The sequence below is a fragment of the Heptranchias perlo genome, chromosome 23 (assembly GCF_035084215.1).
Source record: "Heptranchias perlo isolate sHepPer1 chromosome 23, sHepPer1.hap1, whole genome shotgun sequence".
NCBI lineage: Eukaryota > Metazoa > Chordata > Chondrichthyes > Hexanchiformes > Hexanchidae > Heptranchias > Heptranchias perlo.
In genome coordinates, this window is record NC_090347.1 from 38,050,648 (window position 1) to 38,077,873 (window position 27,226).

The 27,226-nt window shown below is 39.1% G+C and overlaps 1 protein-coding gene across 4 annotated transcripts in view; it reads left to right on the forward strand.

Annotated features, from left to right (window-relative positions):
- mprip (myosin phosphatase Rho interacting protein) overlaps positions 1-27,226 on the forward strand; it is a 364,835-nt gene that overhangs the window by 299,317 nt on the left and 38,292 nt on the right. For 3 of the 4 annotated variants that reach the window (XM_068004348.1, XM_068004349.1, XM_068004350.1), the window contains exons 15-16: positions 5,854-5,991; positions 19,338-23,078. In XM_068004348.1, the coding sequence (XP_067860449.1) occupies positions 5,854-5,991; positions 19,338-23,078 (3,879 nt within the window). The remainder of the gene's footprint in view (positions 1-5,853; positions 5,992-19,337; positions 23,079-27,226) is intronic. The other variant, XM_068004351.1, reaches the window with a different exon arrangement.

A 27,226-nucleotide genomic window follows, 5' to 3' on the forward strand; every position in this document is an offset into this window, starting at 1 on the left:
GAGAATTTTAAATGTATCCTTTAAATGTTTCTAGTCGCCAGCATCGGGCTTGTTTGGAGCTATATTAAAAGGAGATGCACAGCAGTTTGATATGTAATAATGTCTATTGTATACTGCTGGAAGAAAAAAAAATGGTGACACCAGTTGCATTATTCTATGTATATTTACCTCATGTTATTATACTCTTATTAATTTTTCACCTACATGACACTTCCTCTTGTACAATATATATGCCACATAAGACTGCAGTCCGTGTAATATAAAGTATAAAATATGTCTGGTGGTGAGTCGAAGGCACTGATTTAACATCAAGGTTCTGCTCGTTTTCATGAGCAGTTCAGTTAAGTTCCTACATTGTAACTCTCTGCTAGCTGCTTCTTAGCCTAAATTACAGTTTATTGGAAGGCGGTCTCCAGACAACGTTACGCGTGTTTTTCATTTACTGAAATGAGGGAACAAAAGTTGAGAATCCTGAAAGTTTTTTAAAAAGAACCTGCAGTGAATGGCTAAACATAAGAAATAGGAGCAGTAATAGGCCATACGGTCGCTCGAGCCTGCGCCGCCGTTCAATAAGGTCATGGCTGATCTTCTATCTCAACTCCACTTTCCCGACCTGTCCCCATATCCCTTGATTTCCTTAGTGTCTAAAAATCTATCGATCTCAGTCTTGAATATACTCAACAACTGAGTATTCACAGCCTTCTGGGGTAGAGAATTCCAAAGGTTAACAACCCTCTGAGTGAAGAAATTTTTCCTCATCTCAGTCCTAAATGGCCGACCCGTTAACTTGAGACTATGACCCCTAGTTCTAGACTCTCCAGCCAGGGGAAACAGCCTCTCTGCATCTACCCTGTCAAGCCCTCTAAGAATTTTATACGTTTCAATGAGATCACCTCTCATTCTTCTAAATTCCAGAGAATATAGGCCCATTCTACTCAATCTCTCTTCTTAGGACAACCCTCTCATCCCAGGAATCAATCTAGTGAACCTTTGTTGCAACCCCTCTAAGGCAAGTATATCCTTCCTCAAGTAAGGAGACCAAAACTGTACACAGTACTCCAGATGTGGTCTGAAGACAAACACCGAAGTGCTTTTGTGTACTGTTACAATTCGAGGATTCTACCAATATTCTTCACTTGTACTTAGAGCAACAAGACACTTTACAGGCCCATGCCTCCTATGTACGGCAACTTAGAAATTGTATATGTTGAGTAAATGGGTTACTGTGCTGCAGGATTAACGCTGACTGTTTACTGAAAAGACTTGCAGGATATCCACTGTGCATTCCTGATCATGTCAATAACTGGAGAAATGCCACTCTGACAGCCTATATATCAGGTTAAAGCTATAAATCAAATTGAGTGCAAGATATAAATTTGTACAAAAATGAGGTAAACTGCAACCCAATACTTAACTTACGTTGGCACTTTAAACCAGATCAAGACAAAAATCACAAAGTGTTTTGAAATTCTTGAGTCTTTCTCCAGAGTCCTCCAATTGAAACCTAGATAAATAAAACATCAATACAATAGCACCATGAGCTTCCACCTCACCAATGTGAAGTATAAAATGATTGGACTGAGTGAACCTAAGCTAGGATTACCACCCTCTTCCCAAATGTACCTCCATTTCCTTTGAAGTGAAGAACAGATTCTTTGAGGAACAACTGAACATTCTTTGATCAAAGCAGGCTTTTTGTGTCACAGTTGTTGATCTTGAGATGACTACTACTTTCCAGCAGGATATCCTCAGTGGATCAACCGTTACAGATAAGTGCTCTGCTATCATCTCACAATGGTAAGTTTACATATGCCATCTGAGGTATTAGGCAAACAATTCTGACCTGATGGGGGTCTATCTCCCTGCCATACTGTAAACAAATGTGGGCAGTCCTCTTTGTGTCTCAGTGCCCACTCCATACAGCAGGTTCGGATTGCTCAGATTCAGACCATTGTATCAAGACACAGACTTTCAGAAACAGTAGACATAGCTTCATTTTAAAAAAAAGAGTGCACCGGTCCAGCTATAATTTCAGACAAAACAAATTTAATTATTTTATAACATGATGTAGGGCATTTATTGATGCTGTATCTGGAACCCAAGCTCTTAACTCTGAAAATTGAAATGGGTGCTGTTAACCTTATCAATGAAGAACTTTTTCATCTTTGATCATAACATGACTGCAAAATAGCCTTCTAATATGTTGAAGAAAAATTTTACCAGCTAAATTTTAATCAAAACCAATAACAAATCAAATATACAATGTAGATTACACATTACAGTGCAATACTCTATCTTATTAACAAACAGTTAAAAGTATATAAAAAGAGAAAGAAAGGGAGTAATATCATACTATTTTTTTTGTGTCCTGGAACTGGAAATTTACAAGCAGTTTCCAATCTTTTTTTTATTCATTCATGGGATGTGGGCGTCGCTGGCAAGGCCAGCATTTATTGCCCATCCCTAATTGCCCTTGAGAAGGTGGTGGTGGGCCGCCTTCTTGAACCACATCAGTCCATGTGGTGAAGGTTCTCCCACAGTGCTGTTAGGTAGGGAGTTCCAGGATTTTGACTCAGTGACGATGAAGGAACGGCGATATATTTCCAAGTCGGGATGGTGTGGGACTTGGAGGGAAATGTGCAGGTGGTGTTGTTCCCATGTGCCTGCTGCCCTTGTCCTTCTAGGTGGTAGAGGTCGTGGGTTTGGGAGGTGCTGTCGAAGAAGCTTTGGCGAGTTACTGCAGTACATTTTGTAGATGATACACACTGCAGCCGCTGTGCGCCGGTGGTGGATGGGGTGCCAATCAAGCGGGCTACTTTGTCCTGGATGGTGTCGAGCTTCTTGAGTGTTGTTGGAGCTGCACTCATCCAGGCAATTGGAGAGTATTCCATCACATTCCTGACTTGTGCCTTGTAGATGGTGGAAAGGCTTTGGGGAGTCAGGAGGAGAGTCACTCACCACAGACTACCCAGCCTCTGACCTGCTCTTGTAGCCACCGTATTCATGTGGCTGGTCCAGTTAAGTTTCTGATCAATGGTGACCCCCAGGATGTTGATGGTGGGGGATTCGGCGATGGAATGCCATTGACTGTCAAGGGGAGGTGGCTAGATTCTCGTTGGCGATGGTCATTGCCTGGCACTTGTCTGGCACGAATGTTACTCGCCACTTATCAGCCCAAGCCTGGATGTTGTCCAGGTCTTACTGCATGCGGGCACGGACAGCTTCATTATCTGAGGGGTTGTGAATGGAACTTAACACTGTGCAATCATCGGCGAACATCCTCATTTCTGACCTTATGATGGCAGGAAGGTCATTGATGAAGCAGCTGGAGATGGTTGGGCTTATGACACTACCCTGAGGAACTCCTGCAAGAATGTCCTGAGGCTGAGATGATTGGCCTCCAACAACCATTACCATCATCCTATGTGCTAGGTATGACTCCAGCCACTGGAGAGTTTTCCCCCTGATTCCAATTGATTTCAATTTTACTAGGACTTCTTGGTGCCACACTCGGTCAAATGCTTCCTTGATGTCAAGGGCACTGACTGTCACCTCACCTCTGGAATTCAGCTCTTTTGTCCATGTTTGGTCCAAGGCTGTAATGAGGTCTGGAGCCGAGTGGTCCTGGCGGAACCCAAACTGAGCATTGGTGAGCAAGTTATTGGTGAATAAGTGCCGCTTGATAGCACTGTCGACGACACCTTCCATCACTTTGCTGATGATTGAGAGTTGACTGATGGGTAATTGGCCGGATTGGATTTGTCCTGCTTTTTATGGACAGGACATACCTGGACAATTTTCCACATTATCGGGTAGATGCCAATGTTGTAGCTGTACTGGAACAGTTTGGCTAGAGGCTCGGCTAGCTCTGGAGCAGAATTCTTCAGCACTACAGCCGGTATGTTGTCGGGGCCCATAGCCTTTGTTGTATCCAGTGCACTCAGCCGTTTCTTGATATCACGTGGAGTGAATCAAATTGGCTGAAGGCTGGCTTCTGTGATGGTGGGGATATCGGGAGGAGGCCAAGATGGATTGTGCACTCGGCACTTCTGGCTGAAGATAGTTGCAAACGCTTCAGCCTTGCCTTTTGCACTCACGTGCTGGACTCTGCCGTCATTAAGGATGGGGATGTTTACAGAGCCTCCGCCTCCCATTAGTTGTTTAATTGTCCACCACCATTCACGACTGGATGTGGCAGGACTGCAGAGCTTTGATCTGATCCGTTGGTTGTGGAATCGCTTAGCTCTGTGTATAGCATGTTGCTTCCGCTGTTTAGCATGAATGTAGTCCTGTGTTGTAGCTTCACCAGGTTGGCACCTCATTTTTAGGTATGCCTGGTGCAGCTCCTGGCCTGCTCTTCTACACTCCTCATTGAACCAGGGTTGATCCCCTGATTTGTTGGTAATGGTAGAGTGAGAAATATGCCGGGCCATGAGGTTACAGATTGTGTTGGAATACAAATCTGCTGCTGCTGATGGCCCACAGCACCTCAAGGATGCCCAGTTTTGAGCCCCGAGACCTGTTCTGAATCTATCCCATTTAGCACGGTGATAGTGCCACACAACACATTGGATGGTGTCCTCAGTGTGAAGGCGGGACTTCATCTCCACAAGGACTGTGCAGTGGTCATTCCTACCAATGCTGTCATGGACAGATGCATTTGCGACAGGTAGATTGGTGATGACGTGGTCAAGTAGGTTTTTCCCTCATGTTGGTTCGCTCACCATCTGCCGCAGGCCCAGTCTGGCAGCTGTGTCCTTCAGGACTCGGCCAGCTCGGTCAGTAGTGGTGCTGTCGAGCCGCTCTTGGTGATGGTCATTGAAGTCCCCCACCCAGAGTACATTCTGTGCCCTTGCTATACCCTCAGTGCTTCTTCCAAGTGGTGCTCAACATGGTGCTCAATCTGACAGCATGATCAGCAGGATACACTGGGCATTCTGTACATCTTTCTGATGTATAACTCAGTAGGCGGTTCACTGTTTATCCTGCTGTACACTAACCCACTCACTCCATGCACACAATTTATGAGTTACAGTTTGTAAGAGGGAAATTGCCTGGTAAATGCAGTTTTGTCTTTCCCCTCACCAGACAGTAACTAAACTCTGATTAACTTCAAGCTGTGTTTACTTACAGCAATTAGACTTTGTGGCCTTGAAGGGCAAGGCCAACTTCAACACAGATCAACATTAGCAGCAGAATTACATGTTGTGCATTATGTGGCCTTACATTTTTGTCATTGTAATACAATATTACATGTCATTGGCATTGCCATGGGAGATTTTCTGGTACTATAGTAAGTGTTGGGCATTACCAAGACTAATGGCTGAATGTAACACTCAAGTAATTATCCATTCTCGGCAGAAGCAATCAATACAGTTACAGGACTAATTAAAATTGTTAGGTCAGAAATATTTTATTTTGTTATATATACGGTATTTAGAGCTACATATTTTTTTTTTAAATTGTTGAAAATGTGCCATCCAGTTTTCCACCCTAGTACATTAAGAACTTGCTGAGTTGTAGAGTGAGTATGTACCCGCATCCTGCCACTGCGTGGTGCATCATATTAACATTAACATGCTGCAACACCTCTTGTTAATAATTCCATTTATTAGTCATATGGGCTAAGGATTTTTCAGTTGCTCTCAATGTCACTTTGTGATCATCCAGCCTGAGATGCTGCTCACCAAGGTGACTTGGTCTTTCTATTTTCCTCTATTCTTCCTTCCCACTCTCCCACCCCGCCCCACCGGTCCCCTTACCGTGGGCCAAATACTTATAAATGTTTAAAAGTGAGAGAGCATGGTGAATCCTAATCTTACTTCTGTAAAATATGATTTGTTATTTCTGCAGCTTGAAGAATTGAAAACCCAGTTGGAGCACTGCCAACAAGAATTGGTAGACTCGCAGAAATACAGGGCAGAGCTCGAAGCCCAGCTGAAGGCTAGTGTAGAACGTGAGCAGCAGGTCCGTTCTGGGTACATCTCCCAGGTAAGGAAAAAAAGCCCTGACCTGTACAGGCATATCTCCCTTTTTACATGTAGAGAGCGCTACCTCCTGTATGAACCCTTTGCATGTTTCGTGAACTGACAACTTACCAGAATTTATTTTTTTAAATGCATGGACTGCTGCATGACAACATGAAGAACTGATGAATCATTGGTGCTTTTATACCATTAATAGCAACTTTTAATGTTTAAGGGGAAAGTAACTCCAGTAATGTGCCATGTAAAGGGGAATTTTGGTGAGCATTTTAATGTTTCTTTTATTAGTTTCAGAAATAAACAACCAAATAAAAACCTAGCCAGTTAGAGATTAGTTTTAAGTCCAGATCTAAAACTGCCAATATATGGCGAAAAACGAATGTTGCTTCCTCTTACAAAAAAGTTGTAACAGACTTGAGACTTGGTTGACTTTGTGGCTTGTGAGCGCAAAGCTCACACAGTTTATGAATGTTCAAACTCTGAACAGAGAAGGTTGAGATTTTCTCTTCAGCTTTATCTCCACGGTCACTTTTTCCCAACATAATAGGCAAAAAAAATTGTTATATGGCCTTTGTTATGTCATTGGAAGAGCAGAGACTTAGCAGGCAAAGAGTGTTTTACAAAACAATAGTGCTCTTGTAGGTTAAAACACTCCCATGAATTGCTAAGAACTGGTCGTACACTAACAGAGTCTGAATTAGTGAAATATGAACAGAATAGAAACTAGCTCTGTCTAAAAAGAAGGTACTTTGTCCATTATCTGAAAATGGCCAGTAATGGAATACTAGAACTAATGCTTCATCTAACCCTTTGACAAGATTCAGTTTTATTCAAAATATGGCTTACTCCCCATAATAGATGTCAATAGATGAGCACAGAAAAAGTCCCAACATGGAACAGTTCTGACGGTTGGTGATCTTGGAGTGTAATTGAATTTCAACCTTTTTATTATTTAAGTCTATAATGAAGTTTGAACAAAATAAATCTTACATAGCATCAGTCTGCTTTGTACTTCAGTTTGGAGCACCCTCCACTAATGATTTTAAATGCCTAATCTGTGCAGTGTTCTCTCAATGAAGTGCATGCCAAAGAAATCCAATTCAGTTTTTAAAAATCTGTAAGACCTTGGATATCTCACAAGTAATGGTGTGGCATTGTTTATTTCATTTGTGGAAGGACCTCAAATTCATAATTATCTCACACAACCGATTGAGGGTCCTCCTTGTAAGTGAAATGTAACCCAGTAACAGGCTACTACCTCACTTGTCAGCTGTTGACCCTCTCCTTACAAAGCATAATTTACTGTTTCAAGGGAAGGGAAAGATTTGTGCAGTCAACCTTGTGTGGATGTAGTGTTCTGTTTATTGCATAGAATGTATTGTATAAAGAATTAATCAAAATTATTTTGAACATTTAATTGAGTTTGATAATATATTACCTAGACAAAGTACAGTGGGCCAGAATAGACACTGTCATAGCAAAAGTATTTTGAAAAATCTTAACTGATCCCTGTTGCAACTTTGATCAGATATGAGGAAAGTTTAGAGAAGGTTAAATTTTAGTCATGTGAGAAGGTGGATAGAGGAGACCTTATTGACATAGTTACATTTTTATATTTTTTTAAACTGTAGATTACTGTAGATTTTTCCATACTTCTATCTTGGATCACTCTAGTGGTGAGTCGCAACTCCCCGTGCCTTCAGGACTGTCTTAACTAGCTGTACTATCTAGTAAATGTTCAGTAATGTGCCCAGGGATAACGAACAGAAAACCAAGTCTCTTTGTTTCTTTTTAAGCTATTGGAGTTGTTATTCTCCCTCCACAGGTTCGTTCTCCAGTCCTTGATCAGCAATGGAACATCAGATCAGACCTTATGATTTAAACCATTAAGCAAATTAATACTTAACAATACAGTAGAAATTCTATTATCCATCTCTTCAAAAGTAACACAATAAAAGGCTCTGATTTAAACACTAAACTGTTCTTTTTATAGGTCACATATATATGCGCAGATTTTTTTTCTTGTATCATTTACTTACTGCAGTAGCTAGCTAGTTGATCATACTTTTCTGTGAAGATTTAAATCTGTTCAACTCAACGCCAATCAAAGGACTCTGTTCCATTTTATATCCTTTAAGTTGTTGATGAGGATTGTTAGAATTTTATGACTATATATTTGAAATTGAGTTGCCCTAGCCTGTTACCATGGAAACAACAGCAAAGTTGGCTGCATATGTATCAATACAGGCTGAGCCAATGCATATGGCTTTGTAAACTCATTAGGTATTGTGTCCTAAATTAAAGGGTCAACTGCCAGACCAAAATAAAAAGGAGATGCTTCATTTTTATGACATATATAAATATTAAATGCTATTGACAAAGTAACCCCACTTTATAGTTGCATAGACCAAGAAAGTAAGAGCAGGTGACACAAATGGAAATTAATGAAAAGTAAATTTAAATAGATATTAATGAAAGATTACAAACGTATCATTAAATAGATATTAATCAATCAAGCAAGGTTAAATGGGGTTATTCAGAATGCAATTGGGTGTCATAATACGAGAGTTCAGGTACTAGATGGATGAGCTTTGTTGGGCTGAATGGTCTTTTCTCATCCTAGTCTCTCAACACCCTAACTTAAAGCTAGCAGCATTCCAAAAGGGATTTCAACTTAGTTGATAAGGCTCTGTGACAATGTCAGAGAGCAAGGACTTATTTCTCCCTTGACTAATCTTAGAGGTGTAGGGCTAGGCATAACTTGACCTGTTCACAAAGCATTAGGGAAGCAAGATGTTAATGCAGTATAAAAAAGTTTAGATTATCAACAATTTTCATATTTTTTAACAATATACTTCACAGAATAGGGTTAATCTTTGTACCCTTGTGAAAAAGACAACTGTGACTGGACCCTAAAGTGAGCTTTTTTTCCCCGTTTTCCTCCTGTTCATTTTTATCATGTGTAAATCCAATCATCATATTTTGCCTCAACCCAGTTCTAACGGGGACAGAATGTATTGATTTATTTTTCCTTCATTTTCTTCTTTCCTCTCTCTCGAAGGTGCTGATTCTTTTGTTGGGTACTTTGTCATACTTCACCCATGAATCTGGACAGCAAGTGTTGGCAGGCTTTTTGACCATTGGGCAGGGGAATCATAGCCAGGTTATGTGTATCCCCAGTCAACATCATGTGCCCAATTTCATGCAGGAGTCACTGGATAGCAATTAGAAGTGAGAGTACTGGTCGATTTTTCTCTGCTTCCCCATCCCCCATGTTGAGGTCTACTGTTGCTTCTGCTGAGATCAGCTATCTGAGTACAGACAGGAGATTGAACCTGGGACCTTCTGGTTCTGGCTAGTCGTTTATTTTATGATTTCAGAACATTACTCAACAATTCAGTTTTCATATTTAAAAACTGACATGTAAGATCTGTTTGGGGCAAGTTCACACCTAGAGCTTTGGACAAACCAATCGTAGGTGAAATGAGCAGTGATTTCCACTATTGGTTTTTGGTGTGGTTTTTTCTGCAATCTTTTAACGTACATACTTTTCTGTTGTTTCGTGTTGTGTTATTCCCGCTATCAGTTGCTCATGAGTATCTGTAGAAACATCAAAAGGGCACCAGAATGGAAAATCTGTCAATATTTATCCTGATAAAAACCAGCCAAGTTAAATGGGAATTTTGTTTCAAAGAAACACAATCACTCAGTAAGCATAAAATGAGTATTTAAAACAGGCTGGGTGACTGGTAGTAAAATGCTGACCCTTCGGGCTGGTGTGTCTCAAATTCCAGCTTCGACTGTCACCTATTTCCTCACATCTCCACTGAGGTAGACTTGGTATCTTGAGAAGGGGGATGTAGGTGAGACTTCGCCCACAAAAAACACACCCTTTGTCAACCAGAGCAGCAGTGTTCATGACCATGGCTAAGTACATTGCTCAGATTATAGTGTCCCAATTTAGAGAGAATAGTGTATAACAGCGATGCAGATATAGGCAGGGGAACTATGTTTTTAAAATGTGAGAAGAAAGAATACTGAACTGTTAAACTTTTTTCAAAAAAAAAAGAAAAATTGGGAGTACTGGTGTTGCAGTGGATTAACATTCCATCCTTTTGCTCTGGGACCTGGATTCAAATCCATCTCATATTGTTAGGTTGGAAGTCTTCTATTTCAAATGATTGTAAAGGTCTTGAGTGAAGTGAGTTTGTAGAGTCTTAAATACTCAAGTAGTTTCTTGTGTACAGCAAAAAGAATTCCTAGTAATTCAGAGCTAATTTTAAGTTTAGTGAGGCCACGTGGAGAGTTGGATTGAGAAGTGAACTGTCACACAATACTATAGGCTCTGCTCTTCCAACGTTTAGATTATGGGCTATGAACTGTTGAGGAAGACTACAAAGCCCTTTACGTGTGACCTTTACTGTCTATACCTAACCTGGGCGTGCTTGATGCAATGAGTTTGTAGAAAAATTCAATATGAGCTGGGTTCTAAATGCGAATTTGATTGCCTTAATTTTTCCTGACTAGGGAAAAAGTAGATGTTTTAGAGCTGTATTGATATTATTGACAACATAGTAGCACTTTATAATATTATTGAGAGGCTTTGCTGTTTCCCACTCACAAAATCTCCACCACTCGCCTTCCTTCCTTGAGAAGAAGGGATGGAAACATGCTGTAGAGCCTTAGGCACTTACAGAATGGTTTTGCCAATCTGGCAATGAGCACAAGTGACCAAGATCACTTGTCCTTTAAATTTTCCTGCAAAGAATTTCTGGCTTCTGCTCAAGATTCTATATCCAACGTTTGGGTCCATGTCTGCTAAGAGGCAGCAGTACCATTTGGGAGACAAGACTCCAGGCCCAACATTTCCCGTGAACAGTGTGTTGCAGCGCTCTGTTCCACCCAGTAAAGACTCCTCTGCTTCACCCACTATCTACTGATTATTTTTCTCAATGTAATCTCCTACGTGATGACAAGTACCTTGCCATGCTACTTACTATCATGCCACAGGGCACACACCAGCCAGACCACCTGTACACTGAACTTTCTGGCTGCCACTGACCACAACCACATCACACTACGGCAATTATGTATACCTGAGCATGGGGTTGTGCGCCCATACAGAAACAGCAATTATCTTATTTCACTTTTTCAAAACTAATTTAAATTGGGGGGGGGGGGCAAAATTACAATATGTTACATAAACAGAATACCTTAGAATACCTGTTAGAACTCAGTCATTTATGGGAAAAGAAAACTCACCAGTGAGTTGGCCCTCTACACCGACTACATGTCTCACACCCGGCCTCAGATGTTTATGTACTTTAACTGACATTTCCATTTTCCGCACCAGGTATCCTTGAGGCTACTCTGAGTAAGATTGAATTTGAGTGCCCAATTGTCAGTTTTGTGGATTTATGCTCACTAAAAACTGAGTTGAGAGTGCCTACACTCACTTTACTTGGGATGCTTGGAGGTGACAGAAGATATGGCTGAATTTGAATTGCGTTCCCACACTTAATGTGCTGCCTAATCCCAAATCCTTGCCTTTCTAAAAGAATCAAGAAACTGATTACAATACAGAAATATTAAATGGTGCCAAACCCCCCCCCCCACCCTCATATACAAGCACAAATTCATGTTACAGCATAGCCTAGACTCAATTCCAATCCAGTACTGAAAGAGTGCTGCATTGTTAGAGGTGCCATCCTTTGGGTGAGACATTAAACCAAGCCCAAGTCTACCTGTTTCCCTAGTTCTGGTGGATGCTGAAGATTCCTTGGCACCATTTGAAGAAGCACAGTGTGTTCAGGCAGCATCCCTCCTTCAACTCCTTCAAACAAACAGATAAAGTGTTTGTTCCTCTCCTTGCTCTTTGAGGGATTTTGCTACGTGCAAAATGACTATTGCATTTACCTGCAAAAGTCAGGTCATTTAAGAAATTCCTGATCTGTGAAACACTTGCAAGATGTTTTGAGAGATGTGATAATGAGCAATATAAATGCAAGTTTTTTATTTTATTGATTTTAAATACTGGCCTTTGCACACACAAGTAGAACAATCATTAAGCAAGTAAAGTGCAAAGATAAAAGAAAATAATGAACTTAAATTTATACAATCCCTTATTCCATCTCTCAGAATTATCCTGAAGCACTTGATGTGCAATTGATTACAACGAAGCGCAGTCATTGTCATGTAGACAAACATGGCAGCTATTTTGTGCACATTAAGATCCCAGAAACAGGAATGACAGAAGTGACACCAGAAGCAATGATTTGAAAATTAGTATGAAGTATAAAATAATAAACTTCAGATATGTAAAACCTTCAGTGGACAGCAGGTTCACAAAGCATTATCAGATCTGTGATTTAAATAATAAAATGCTGTAGATATGGAAACTAGAAATTTATCACCCCATGTTCAGCAATCCAAGTGAATTGATCCACCCATTGGAACCTCTATCAACAACAAACTGCAGAGATTTGATACCAATATGGGTATGATTTTTTTTAAAATTATTTCCTGAACTAATTTTGGACAAGGCTGAAGGATGGTTGTGTAGACATCATTGGTATATTGAACTAGCATGAAGAAAAAAATTGGCATCTGCCTTTGCTGTTTATTGACCCAGTTAACCAGTTTTCCATAAAAACGTAGGCTGGTGCCTGGCTTCAGCTTCTGTTTGTTTTGTCAGTAGAAAATAAAATTTCTGAATGATGGTTATAATCAATCACAAAATGTTCTGTCATGGGGAATAATATTTTTCAGCCTTGATTTATAACCAGGTAAAATGTTCCACACAACAATGTCCAATTGCTGGTTATACTGTCAAGTATTTTCTATGAATAAAATCATATTAAGTGACAGTAAATGCAACAAAAATATGTTTAGCATTTGGTTACTCTATTCTGCACCTGGGGGGAAAGAATGGGGGTGGAGACTTCCATTGTTTGCTAGCAAATCATAATATGTGCATTACACACACCTTTATGGTTTTGCTCTAGGGGGAAGCAGAAATCTTTCCTCCAGATTATTTGACTTGCGTGAAGTGACATGGGATGGTATAAAATGCAAATTTTACCTTGGTCTACAGCTGAACGATAAATTTTAAAATAATTTTTAATAAAAGCTAAAACAGCTAGGATGAAAACGTTTTCATTAATTGGGTGGTTTCTAATCCTTGCAGGCACATTTTACAGTGCAAGTGTTGGCATTACTCCCTCTCTTTTTAACGTTCAGTTACTAAGAAAGATTACATCCAATATCCTCAATTTTATTTCTTTTGAGTTTTTAAAAAAAAAGATTTGTATAAACACAAAGAAGTGATTACCTCATTGGAAACTAGGTTGGAAGAGTTCTTGGATCCTTACTGTTAATTAAGCTAGTTCAGACTCAGTGAAATGACACCTGAGGTTAACCACTCATTCAACCCCCTGTCACTACAGGACTCAATACTCTACCCAGTTTGTTTCCTGATCTCGTCAGCACTATTTAAACAAAAAAAATTACAAAGATGTTGAACTTGTAATTCCTTGGAAGTGTTCCGTTTAATGTATGTCCTGACCACCACCTTTCTTCCTAAATTAAAGTGGTTTCCCCATCTCCTTTGTAGAATTGAAATGCAAAAACTTTATTGCCTTGTTTCAGCTTCTTCACATTGCCTTCACATTCTGTTTCCTTTCCTGATTTGTCACCACTTATGCCTTTAAGGGTTGCCATACTGCAGTAGTTTCACCTGCACCAGACTCATACAAGATCATAAAGGTGTAATACATGTCAGAGTACAAAATCTGAACTCAATTCATTTCCAAGCTTTTCAGTTTAGTTTTAGAGTCAGAACTGGCATCTTGGACCAGGAAAGAGGTTAATTTGCATTTAATTCATTAGCAACTGTCCAAGAAAAACTTGAGAGAACACAATCCTAGTGAGTTTTTTTTTCCAGCTGGGAGACCCAATATGGCTGGCCTCCTTGAGGCTAATTTTAACATAAGGAGAAAATCCCCACAATTTTTCCTTTTTTTCTGTAGGGATGTACTGTAAATTAAATATATCTGTTACCTGTTCAAGCCCCCCCCCCCCCCGACCCAGTGTGTATTTTTCATTCAACCTTTTTTCCGATAACTGTTTCAAAGTCTTAAAATTTTATGGATTTGTACTGTCACAAAAAAAATCAGTTTGATCTCTGAGCTCACACTTTTTTATTTTGTGTGATCTCCCCTTACCATTTCTATTTTCTTTAACCTTTTCCATTATTGCTATAGTCATCTTTCAAGTTTGTTTCACACCTTGTAGAGTTGATGGCCAGTAATCCTCTTATGATCCTTTTATATTTTTGAGTTGGCCAGTAATTGTGCCAGTTTCCATTGCCACATCTGCCCTGTTTTTACCATTGGTGAATTTGGACACAACAGGAAGTCATGAACAACAAATGCACATCACTGCCTGTCTAGTCAGACAAACAGTCCAGCCCATCCACAACCAGATCCCAAAGTGGCAGACACGACCTACCTGTCAGCAGTGTGAATCATTTATTTTTACTACTGCCATAAGTTTTGCTCAAGGGCTGAGAATGAAAACGAAGATGTCCCAGAGCAGTCCTTTGACCTCCAACGGCACAAACATCTGGTCATTTATACTGCAGACTTGCCACCAATGGCACTCTTGCCATCAAAACCAACCTTGTAATATGCAGGGGATATCAATCCCTTAACATTTGCTTTCATTATTATCTTCACCTTGCTTGGGCTGGACGTTTCATACATTATTTTAGGCAGGCGGGTGGGAATTCCTTCATATCGTTATGGAGTGCATGTAGATTTTATAGTTGGTGCACAGGCATGCATGGAACTTCACACTTGGCACCATAGCACAGAAGGATACAAAATATACAAACCGATAAGATGGATAGACTTTTAAATAAGTCAAATGAACTGCATACGAATAACAGTAATCTACTAGTAGATCCACTCCCTGCTTCTGTTTGCTCACAAGCAGAAATATTGAACCTTCATTGAGCAAGATCGGGAATGCAAATGCAGCGGGGAAAAATAGGACTGACATGAATCTTGTCAGGAGCTGGAACAGAGGTTCATAAGGGCTGCAGTTCGCCTATGGAATGTATAAGTACTGCAAAGTTACTGCAAAAACACTAAGGCTGAGGGATCATGAAGTATTCTTTGAATATCTTCATTATTTATTTTGAATATTATAACTGTTGTAGATCCACCAATCCTGGGTGTACGCTTTGTAATGATTAAAGAGCAAGACCAAAGTGCAAGTCTATCCATCTTTCTCAAGATCGTGCACATAAAGCAGAGTTTTGCTGCTGTTATACCTTGAAGATTATTACATTTTAATTTTTGTTTCTAATATTTAAGTAGTTTGTTAGCTGCTTACATTTGACCTATCCCACAAATTGCATGTGGTTAAGTCCATTATGACATTCCTCCATTATGACAAATGAGGGTAAGTGCAATTGAACTTGTGATTCATAAACCTTTGGATTTATGTTAGCCAATCTGTACTGCCTTCAGCTTTTCATTCTTTTCTGACTTTCTTTTAAAATAGTTTTCATTTCAATTTTGGCAGAGATTGAATTTTGTTCTCCAAGATAAAGGAGATCAGTGTTGGTTAAAGGAACATTTATCCAGTCTTATGCCCAAAGTCCAATTCAAGCACTGCAAGTCCCCTCATTCTGCCCTAATAACGAGCCTCAACCCTAACCCTAATCTCAAAAGAGCATTCGGTTGTCTCAGTATGACATTTCCACATCCCGTACATAAAACACCTTTCCTGAAGACTCATACTGGTGTTCGGTTCCACAGGCGTCAGCTGCGCTCCAATACCTCACACCAGTGGCAGTTTTTCATGTGTGAGCTGAGATAGTGACTGCTGTTCCACTGTTGGGGGATCATAGCCACGCCTTCTCCTAATATCCACTTATGCACTTTCCAGCAGCAGTTAATATTTTTTTAACTTGTTGGAAGGTGGGTGAATTATTTAATTGTGTGTATATAGAGTTTGAAGATTTGAGTGAGAATATGAAATAAAATGTAAAGATTTAATTAAATAATTTATTTGGAAGAAAATGAATAATTTATTACATTTTTGGAAAGTAGGTCAGGTAGCATTACTGAGTAAATTATTTTCATGTTGGTTGTTGCAGATGGAACTTAATTTTATATTTACAGATTTGAGCAACAGTGAGGGATAATGGAGCAAAGAGTTGAATTGAATGTGAAAAATTAAATCAATAATTTATAACAGAAAATTATATATTTAATTGCTTATTAGTGGCTTTAAGGTGGCAGTGAACAAATCATTAATTTAAATTTAATACTTAGAAACTTTAGATTTGATATGGTGTATGAGAAGAATTCTGCATATGTAGATGAATTAAATGTAGAAAACTGGACAAATAAATTTGAAGTGAAGAAGTTACTTTTTTAATTGTCAGTAACAGATAAAGTAAGGTTACCCAATTATTTATTTGTTAATATTTTAAGTTGGCATATTGTGGTTCAGAGATGGCAATATTTATTTGAGAAGGAGGAAGGCGGTTTGGAAGTGGAAGTAAGCTGGATGGGGCAGAGCGATGCTGTGCGATTATCCCACGATTATTGTGAAAAGCAACCTGATTCAAAGCTGAGGACATACGCTGGTATTCTCTACAATCACAAATTTTCAATGAAATTGGTCTTCTGGATCTTTTTTGTATATGTTATATTATGATCTATATCAGGTCAATGCTATGAGAGGGAGGGAAGGGCAGTAAGTGGCGCAGTGCTGAATTGAGTCTGTGAACGAGCACAGTCAATAGTACCAGATAGCAGGATTGCAAACTGTACACTTTTTTTATTAAAAATTATTTTTGAAGCTCCCAGGGCAGAATAAAAGAAAAATTAAAATAGTTGAGCAGCAATTAGCTAGCAGGGTCAACAATTGTGGCGATCCCGCCATTAACAAACAGGGCAGCTGTGGACTGGAAAACATGATCCAACAGGAGGATCAAAATTTTATTTGAAAAACATGGAGCAGGGCTGGATAAGTTCTCCTGAAATGAGAAGAAAATAAAAATGTTTTAAAACTTGAAAGCTCATAGAAATTGTTTTTTTTAAAAAAAGATTTACCTACAATCTTACCTGAAAGCAAAAAAGCAACATGGCATCCGAGGACTGGGAGACACACAAGAATTTTTTTTTCCACAGAGCTGTCCAGTGGCCAGATTTTGTAATTACAGTGACAAGTTTGCATAGGATAAACCCATAATAAATATGGACATAGGAAATTATAATGGGAAAATATTTGACAAGTGTGCTAACAGGAAGTCAAATAATGCAGACAGGAAATGTATGCAGATGTAAGATTTTTAAAATACTATAGAATATGGACTTTCTCCTTACTGATACATATACAGTATTTCAACTTTAAGCAACTTGATTAATATCAGTACCCAACTCAAACAGTAGTTTCACGTGACAAAGGGCAATTTGATTTTGTGCCCTGTGGTTCACAAGTTATGTTATTCTAAAACTGCTACCTTGAATCAGAGTTAGTTTTGGTTACCTCCTCGATGGGTCATACTACTTTCATGAACATTTTAATTTGCACTTCCACTGTATGCTGAATACCAGGCTCAAGGGCCAGGTAGGTTAGCCAGAAATTAAAATCCTGCCATGACCATGTGCCTTAATGTTGCAGGTTTTCTAATTTCATCCATCTGAGCATTTTCAACTATACCTATCCCCATTGATGGCTTTGGTTCTTTGATATACTTCCTTGATTGCTTTCTGACAAGATTCTTCCCCACTCAACAAGCTTTTATCATTGCCCCAACACTACCCACTTCATTTTACAATAATTCAGTCATCTCTATTACACACCATCTCTATTAAATATGCAGCTGTCTTCCTTATAGGTGTTTGTTGCCCTGCAGTTGACTGAAGTGATGTATTATCTGAATATGCTGAAACTATACAAATCAGTTATATATAGAAATCTATTAAAATTTACATAAAATGTAGGTAAAGAATTGCTTTCTTTATACATCAAGAATTTTTAAAAATAGATCCTGAAAATGTAGGATTGTCAAGAAGTATTGTTAAAGTATTGAACAAAACATTTATAATGGTAGATACAGCAGAGTACTGAAACTGGCTCTTGTGCTTAAGAAACAGGAATTTCCCCAGTAAAACATTTATCTCAAAGCAAGGAAAAGGGTTATAAATGAGTTAACATACTGTGTAGTTTATATGAAGTGACATTAGGCAGTTTGAGATTAAGTTTTAATTCTGATTGTCTGGGGTCATTTTATTTGAGCATCTTGATGAATTTGTATCCATTTCTACTTTTGCCAACATGCATTTATTGGAGTGGTAACTGCTACCACTGCATTACACACAAGGTGCATGGGTGCAGCTAGGTTAACCAAAAATTAATTTTAAACTTCAGAATAAATGAATCAACCTTCTTTGTTGACTGTTGGATTATGATTAGGAATATCATTGCTTTTTTATATCTCCTGTTCATGCAAAGCACTATATTTTAAACTATTGTACTTTGATACAGTAGTTTTGAACAAATTAGGTTTGAAAACATCCACACTTGTCCCTTTGCTTAAGATTTTTCTTTCTTTGGATATCCCTCATAGGTGCCTCTATGTTGTAGGCAGCCAACCTGATTCATACCAAAAAGATTGAATGGTACTTGCATCCAGAAGTAGCTTCCCTGCTATTACTGATGTATGATCACATAATACCACATCAGAAAGGTATAGGTGGGGTGGACATGCAGAACAACTGTTTTGGAAGTTTAAAGTTCAAGATTTGAAAGATTGAATGGGTCTAAGCAACAAACTCTAGGCTATTTTAATGAAAAGTTTGTTGGTAGCTTTAAGAGTTTTTGTTTATGAAAGTGTTCACAGGGACCTACAGTTAAAAGCACTAGATTTCAGGAAGCAATAGAAAAATTCCCTGCCTGTATGTTGATTATTGTATGCTAACCATGCATTGATAGTACTTGCCTCCTGACCAATAATGCTAACTTTCCATATGCATGTTTTCTAAGATACTAACCATATTCTGTCTTCATTGGTGCAGAATGCTCTTTGCATTTTTTTTGCTTAATTTTTGCAACTAATAGATAATAGTTTGGCCTTTTATCTTACTTGCTGAAAACTTAATTTTTGTTCCTTGAATAATGCTGAAGTTTTCAAACCTACATGAAGAAAAATATATTTACAAACCAATAATTGTTTTAAATCTCCATTATTGGGACTGAGAAGCAAAAATTAAAACAGTTTATTCAAAAACCTTTTACATCTGTGTTAACCACTATCTGGTCCCCTTTTCTAAGCTGGAGCCACCTTTGGCAAGTTCAAACGCCTGGCAACAGCTACAGAAGCTGAACCAGGACCTACAAGCTGAACTGGAGGTTCAACGACTGAAACAGGAAGTGGCCAATGCACAAGCCCAGAACCTAAAAAAGAGCTACCAGGATGCCAAGGAGCTCCTGAGGCAACAAGAGACAAAAATGCAAAACCTCCAAGCCAGACTGGACATTTCTTTATCTGAGGTAGCCATTAATGAACAGTCATTATCCAAAACCCAAAATGAGTTGCGCCTTGAGCGTCAAAAGTATAAGGAGCAAGTGGATGAGTACGAGAGAAAACTAAGTATGTTTAGTACCAAGTTGAGGGAGAGTGAAGAGAAACTTAGAGAAGTAGAGGGACTACTTCTTGAAAAGACGCAAGCTTTTAGGGATCTAGAAAGGCAAGTGGCTCTTCAGGACGATTATCAGCGAGAAGTGAAGCGGCTGCAAGAGCATCTGGAAGAAGCAAGCAATAGGCTGCACAACTGTGAACAAGGAGTTATCCTGAGTGAAGAACGTTTTCAGAAACAATATGAGAGCCTGAAAGAAAAATATGAAAAGGAAAAGGAGCTCCTGTCACACAGTATAAGAGAAGCTGAAGAGAAGGTTAGAGAATATGAAGATCGCCTGCAGACGCTTGAAACTCAGTTAGAGAGAGTTCAAAAAGAAAAGCTGGCTACCTCTTTCAAAAGCAGTGAGATGGTGAGACAAATGGAAGAGCACGTTGAGATGAGTGAGGGGACAGTGAAGAGACTGACACATGACATAGACATCTTGTCAACTGAGAACGAACGATTGAATCAACGCTATCAGGAAATAGTTAATCAGTTGACAGAAGCTGATCGAGAAGTAGAAGAGTTGAAGTTAGAATTGGTGAAGGAGCAAGAGGGTTATCAAGATCTGAATGAAGATTTTGAAAAGGCTATTCAAAAGGTGAATACACTAAAAAGTGAAGTGGAAGAAACCAATTTTAAAATGGTGTCAGTAAAGGAATCATATGAGAGAGAATTTGAAAAGAAAAATAAGGACTTGAATGAGGCTTTAGTCAAGCTGGAAGCTTTGGGCACCAGTTTAGAGGAGACAGAGAAGAAACTTCAGCTTAAGGAGGCTACACTTAAAGGCCTTGGTTGGCAGGTACCAACAGACATTGATATGCTTATAGAGAAAAAAGAAGAACTTCAAATCAAATTAGAAGATGCAGAAGCCAGATTAGCTGAACAGGACATAAAGCTGCAAACAACTGAAAACAATTATAGGGACCTTCTTTCCCAAAACAACAAACTCCAATCAGATCTGGAAGCCTCAGAAAAAATTAAAGAATATATAGCAAGAAAAAGCCACCCAAGTCTTTCAGCAGTTGACAATATTCTTCATTCCACAACCAGTTGGTCTGAACCAGAGGGGGGCCAAAGCTCAGTGAGTTCCGGTGCACAGCTTTCTAAAGAGTTGATGGCAAGGCTTCGGCGTTTGGATGGCCAATTAACAGCACTGACTGGCTCAGTAGCACAAATGTATGGAGAAAGTTGGTTTTCAGGACTGCCATCCTCTGTGAATACTGAAAGCTCATGTCACACAACAGTAGCAGATAGTTACATTACAGATCTGAAGAAATACTTGGCAATAGTGTGCACACTTGAAACTAAACTATTGATAGCAGAACAAAACATTAAAGGGGAAACTGTTTGTCCTTTAGGTACATCTAAAAGTCTGCAATGTGATGCCGAAAATCACGGAGGACTATTAGAGCCCGGAGTTTATCCAAAAGAGATGGGGAAAGAAAACCAGTTGTTAACCTGTTCCCTCTCAGAGCAGCTTGCCGGTTCAAATATCAAGCATAAGATACTGGTGCAGGCTACCAACTCTGAATTCCAAGTACTGCAAACTAAACTGCTTCAGTTGCATCACGTTTTAGAAGGTTTACAGCAGAAAGCTGGTCAACTTGCTCAAAGAGGGGACGTGGAACAGCATAGACAATTGTCTGAATTAATACATGCGTTAGGAAGTTCGGTACAATACTTGCAACAAGTGGAAGAAGATCTAGCCAGAAAAAATAGAGCATTTTGTGGTGAAGAAGCTTTAGCGAGAGACTCCTTAACAGAGGAGGAAAAGCTAAAACATTTAGTTGACAAACTGTCACTTGAAGCAGCAGCACTTAGCAATATTGCCAATGCGTTGCAGAATTCAGAGTCCGGTGTAAAAAGTACTTTAGATGAAATTAGAAAACACAGTGAAAGCATTGTCATGCCGTTGGTTTCCATGGAAGAAGTCAGTACTCAAATAGGACATTCTGTTCTTAACAAAGTGTTAATAGAAGGAGAGTTTTGGGCAAATTTGGCTAAAATTTATGAAAGCAAAACTTCAGATGTTGAAGAGCAATTGAATGAGCCCATAAACAGTTATCTGAATATGATGGCAAACAGTACTTTAATAAAAGGTGAAATGATGTTCTGGGCCCATAATATTTTGAAGGTTTCAGAAGAAAAACTGCAGCAGTTGAAAGCAGAATACATGAAAATAAATCACAGAAACAAGAATCGTGAACAGATGCTCAGGAGTGTTTTAGCTGCTTATGGCACTTGTAGGTTTGATGGGCTGATCGAGGAAATTCGTAGTGAACTGAATAATGACGAAGAGAGTGAATCGTTGCCCTTATGTTCTAAATTCCCTGAAGTACTGTCAGTTTCTGCTTCTGTTGACCAAGACTTTGAACTTCGTGCAAGGACAGAGTTAGCACAGCAAATTAGGAGAAACGCTTGCTTGTTGAAGACAATGTCACACTCCATTCAGTCATGTGCAGATGATGATCTGGGCCTCTTTGCCAGAAGGCTTGTTCACAGCATGGATTGCATACCTGCATTAAGCAGACACAGCGATGCAAAAGACATCTGGCCTTTCCTGCTTCAGGATGCAATGGTGCAAGCCGAATTGTCATATGTAATCTCCAAGATTCAGTTGAAACATGACCTCACACAAAGTGGGGATATACAGCTGAGACTGGAGGCTCTGGAGGTGGAACACTCAAACTCCATTACTTTGTTGCAGAGCAAGCATGCAGCTGAGCTGAAGAAACAAAAGCAAGAACAGGATTTAGAGTTAAAGAAATTAAAAGGAGAGATTACAGAGTTTAAAAAATTGGATATTTCAGGAGCAGGAGCTAGAACAACTCATATCCAAATTGAGGGAGAACCAATTGACTCATTGGACAAGGCTATTGAACTGCAGGACATGGCAGCAAGGCATAAGAAAGAGCTGCGGGAAGTGCGAGAAGCATATGAAGCAGAGGTGGAGAAATTAAAAAGGGAAATAGCAAGGGCAGGAGAGACATTGAGACTGAAAACAGAAGAAAATGTGAAGGAAATAGATTCATTGACTGTCTGCATGGAAAACTTGAAGGAAAAGCATGTTGAGGAACTGAAGAGACGAGGGGAAGAATTTAAAATTGAGAAGAGCGAGGTGGAACAAAGATGTGCTAGGGTAAAAGAAAAGCTCACTAGAGAAATAGAAGTTTTAAAAGAATGTAAAGATCCTAAAGAATTGGACCTTGTAAGTGATCTGCAGAGATCCACTGATCCATACAGAAAAGGAGCAAGTGAGCCACATCCCGTGTCCCTACTCAGAAATCGCATACAAGATCTGGAGTCCCAGATAGATGCCATGAAAAGTAAGATTGAAGTGGGTCCAACAGCTCTGCGAGAGAAATATGAAAAGGACCTGGAAAATCTCAAGGTGTCCATGTGTTTAATAATACTGGCTAGTAACTGCATGTTGGCTTGTAGCATTACACCTTACTGCCAGCAATTAGCTTATGTTTGTGTTTTGTAATGCGTCTCAGCCTGCATAGAGGATAGATTTGCATGATGTACTGCTGGACTGGGCAAAGTCATGGAGAGTAAACTTTCCAAATTCTGGGGGAATAGTCGAAGGAAACAGATATTACAGGTGTAATATTTGCTGAAAAGTAAGAAACTAATTGCATTATATTTGCATAAAAAACTATTATGAAGCTATCCAGTTTTGAGCAAAGACCTTGAACCCTTACAACCTGAGTGTAATTGATTTGTACTTGAAATTTGCCCAGTTCTTCTTCCTGTTGTGTCCATCTTTTGAGTTTACTGTGTGCTCTTAAGCAATCCTTTCAAATGCAGCAGAACTCATTTATCTGTTATACATCTGGATAATGTTTTGTTGAGTTACCAGACAATTAAATGTATACTACAACAGTTGAAGAAAGATTTCAGCAGAATAAGGTCCAAATAAATTCAATATAGCAAATCTTTTTTTAAAAAAAAAACCTATATCTCCTGAGAGCAAAAGATTAATATACCTTTTGCATTAAAAACGAACATAATGAACAATTATCTAGTATACCGTTCCTATCTACCCTTTGGCATTAATAGATCTTATGCATTACGCACAAACTCCTTTGATCAGGCCAATCTAAATTTTGATATTAAAGAGGTTTGTCAAAATGTAAAACCTTTACAAATACATACGAAGATCCCCAATTACCCCGGTTAAAGGAAAGTTTCCAAACAAAATCCAAGAAAAATTTGCATCCTTGTTTTAAAAAGATAGATGTCCTGTTTTGGTATCCATATTTTATTGATACAATTCAAATGAACCTGAGTATCCTTTAGTTACATTTTGTTAAATATTTTAGATTTCTAATTTCTGTCAGAACAGTGGGTTCAATTGCATTTGATTAAAAGCATCCCTTCGTAGCAGTCTAGCAGTGCTTAGTATTGTAAATTGGTGGCCACGTTACCCTTTCCTGTTTGTGTCATGATGCTATGCTACTAATATATGAATCTCCTTTTTTCTTTCTTTCTCTTTCAGCTGGCTGCATATCTCTATCGCACCTTTGAGGCACTAATAAACTAACAACTTATTTTGCTTATCAAGAAAAACTCTTAAGTTTATCGTGTTTTCTATTTAGAGACGGATCTCATTTCACTCTGATTGTTCAAAAGTCTTTAAGTTGTCCCGAGGGATAAAGTTGCTTGGGTGACTAAGACAATAGTCTTGATCATTGTCCTTTTTTGTGTGGAGGCTTGAGTTCAAATCCACCCAAGGCGTATAAATGAACATTTCGTCTCCATGTTAGTATTAAAGATCATAAATGTCACATAGGTCAGAAAGGTCCCAGATTTAACTCCTGGTGTGTGCTGAGATAGGTGGTGTCAGACATTGCATTGTTATGGATGCTTCAGTTAGCTTGGTTAGACAGGGGGAAATTTTCCTTGATTCTCACTTCTGATGGCTATCCAGTGACCTCTACTAGCAGTGCGTGGATGACCGAATCGGGGGCTGTGATGAAGACTAGCTCCTTGGCTGAAATAGTGGAGGGTGACTAGCCGTTGTGAACCTGTGCACCAGTGAAAAGTCAACGTGGGGGCTGGTGAATACATTTCAGAGAATGCCAAAACACTAATTATTGTTCTCCGTGATGGTAGAAAGTACACTCAAAGCAAGCCAAAGTAAAATATGCGAACCCTCATAAAAGAGAGATGTTTAAAGTAAGTATAAATAATGTCTGCTTATATAAAACCAGAAAAAAACACAAATGAGAGAAATACAAAGTTAAAATCAGAAAATGCTGGAATTGCATAACAAGTCAAGATAGGTCAGTGTTTCCGATGTGACCCTTTATCGGACCTTGATCAGGATAAAGCTGAGAACTGATGAAAGGTTACACCCAACACATATAACCTATCTTTCTCTTCAGATGTTGATCGATGTGTTATGCATTTCCAGTATTTTTGATCATTTTTGTCCATAGCATGCTCTGCCTAGTATTACATCACGCACGCTCGGTTCAGCTTTGGGTTCACTCACTGATGGTAGTTCCTGAAAGTCACTGCATGGATTCATGCTGCACCTGACATTGGGTTCACTATTACTGCATTTCTGTTTAAATTTATGGGACACATTGGAAACTTGGTATGAAAGTTGAGACCGGTGCAAGATGATGTTGTCCAAAGCAAATCTGTTGCTTAAAGGGGAAGGAAAGTCTAGGGGAAGTAGTTTTGATCAAAGTATTCCCCCATTGTATATTGGTTGACTTTCTTATTTAAAAATATCAAACTTCATACCCTGCTAGGCTGTTACATCATGTCACTGGCATGGAAACATCTTGCTGTGACTCCATTGATGGCAGTAAGATTGTGACTTTGGACCAGCTGAAGAGCTGATCCAGAATACTGCAGTTCCCGGAAAGCGCTCAGTTGGCTGAGCATGTAGCGTAATCCCCACCCAACAATACACTTTCCTCAGGTCGGTCAGCTCCCAGGCTGTTCCAAAGTCGCGGCCTCCATTATGATAAATGGACCTGATTAGAATGCAAAGAGATCCTCCCTCATCACTGACTTCACCTTAGTGGCCAAGCAATGAAGAGACTTGACATGATGAATCTCTCCGGGGTAAAAACACATTTGTGTTTTTTTCTAAATAGTGAATCATTACTTTACAAAAATATCAATATAAAATGAGGAAGTACATTGAATTAAAAATAATACACTCCTACCCTCCCTTTTAATGAAGTTGTGTTAACACTGTGGCTTCTGATGAATATTTGTAGCTCTTAGCTGCGCTGCCTCATGGCAGTGGCATGTCTCGCATGTGCCTTTTAACACACAACAATGCTGCACTGAGGATGAAATTTCATTGATATCCTAAGGAATAGGAAATTCCACAGCAGTTTGTTCTGTTATTCTCTGGAGTAGTGTGTTATATGACAGTTCATAAAGAAGAAATGGAGAATAAAACCAACATTTTCTGAGGGAAGGGAATGATCCAGTCGTGCACCAAGTGCACCACACTATAGCAAAGAAGGGTATGTGTTTGTGCAGCCATAAGTTGAATTTCAGTTGCAGTCTGTTCGACCCAACCTGCAGGGAGCAAAAATCTGAGTTAGGACAGTGTTAATAACATTCCCTGGGATAGAAGGGGGAAGAAAAAAGGGGGGGGGGATTATTTCTCTCCCTTTCATCCCAGGTAATTGTGTGCATTAAAACAATAGAGCAAAAATCAATAAATTAGCAATCATGTTATCAGTGCTGCAGAATAAATTTGCAGCAGTCACATATGGCCTACTGACTCATTATAGAAAACAGGGTTGCTGCCCACATTCTTTCAGAGAATTGTGTGGCGCAGTGACCTAGAAGGGAAAAAGGAAACTTAAAGGGGTGATTTTTACCTCGAGAGTAGCATGTTCAATAATTCATATCATTAGTTATCTTTAGTTAACTTATAGTTGCTCTGTTGTCAGCTTCAGTAAATGCAATCTTTGCAACTGCTGATGTTACTGAAGTACGAATAAGTTACCAGTACAGAGCGAAAATACTATCATTCTTATTAATATAGAAAACCATCTAATGGGAGTATAAGTTAATTGGAAAGATTTTAACAGTAGTTAGCTTAAGAATCTTTTTTAACAAGATATTCTGAGCACCAGCATGCAGCATATTAGTAGAGGAAAAACAAAGATCTGACCAGGTCTCCTCCAGGAAACCGCATGCAAAATTCAGCCCATTACCTCACGGAAAATGTCATTACTGAGCTTCTCTGGAATATACCGCAATGGCTGACTCATAAAGCATTATTGGAAACCAATATCTGCCTGTCTTCTCGTTCGTAGGAGCCCTAGTCACTTTTAATTTGAGAAAGCTAGTGTTTACATTGACCTCCCTTTTTAAGTATCTTTATAAACAATTTTACAACACCAAGTTATAGTCCAGCAATTTTATTTTAAATTCTAAATAATTTTAAATAAAATTGCTGGACTATAACTTGGTGTTGTAAAATTGTTTACAATTGTCAACCCCAGTCCATCACCGGCATCTCCACATCATAAGTATCTTTAGACATTGTTCTGA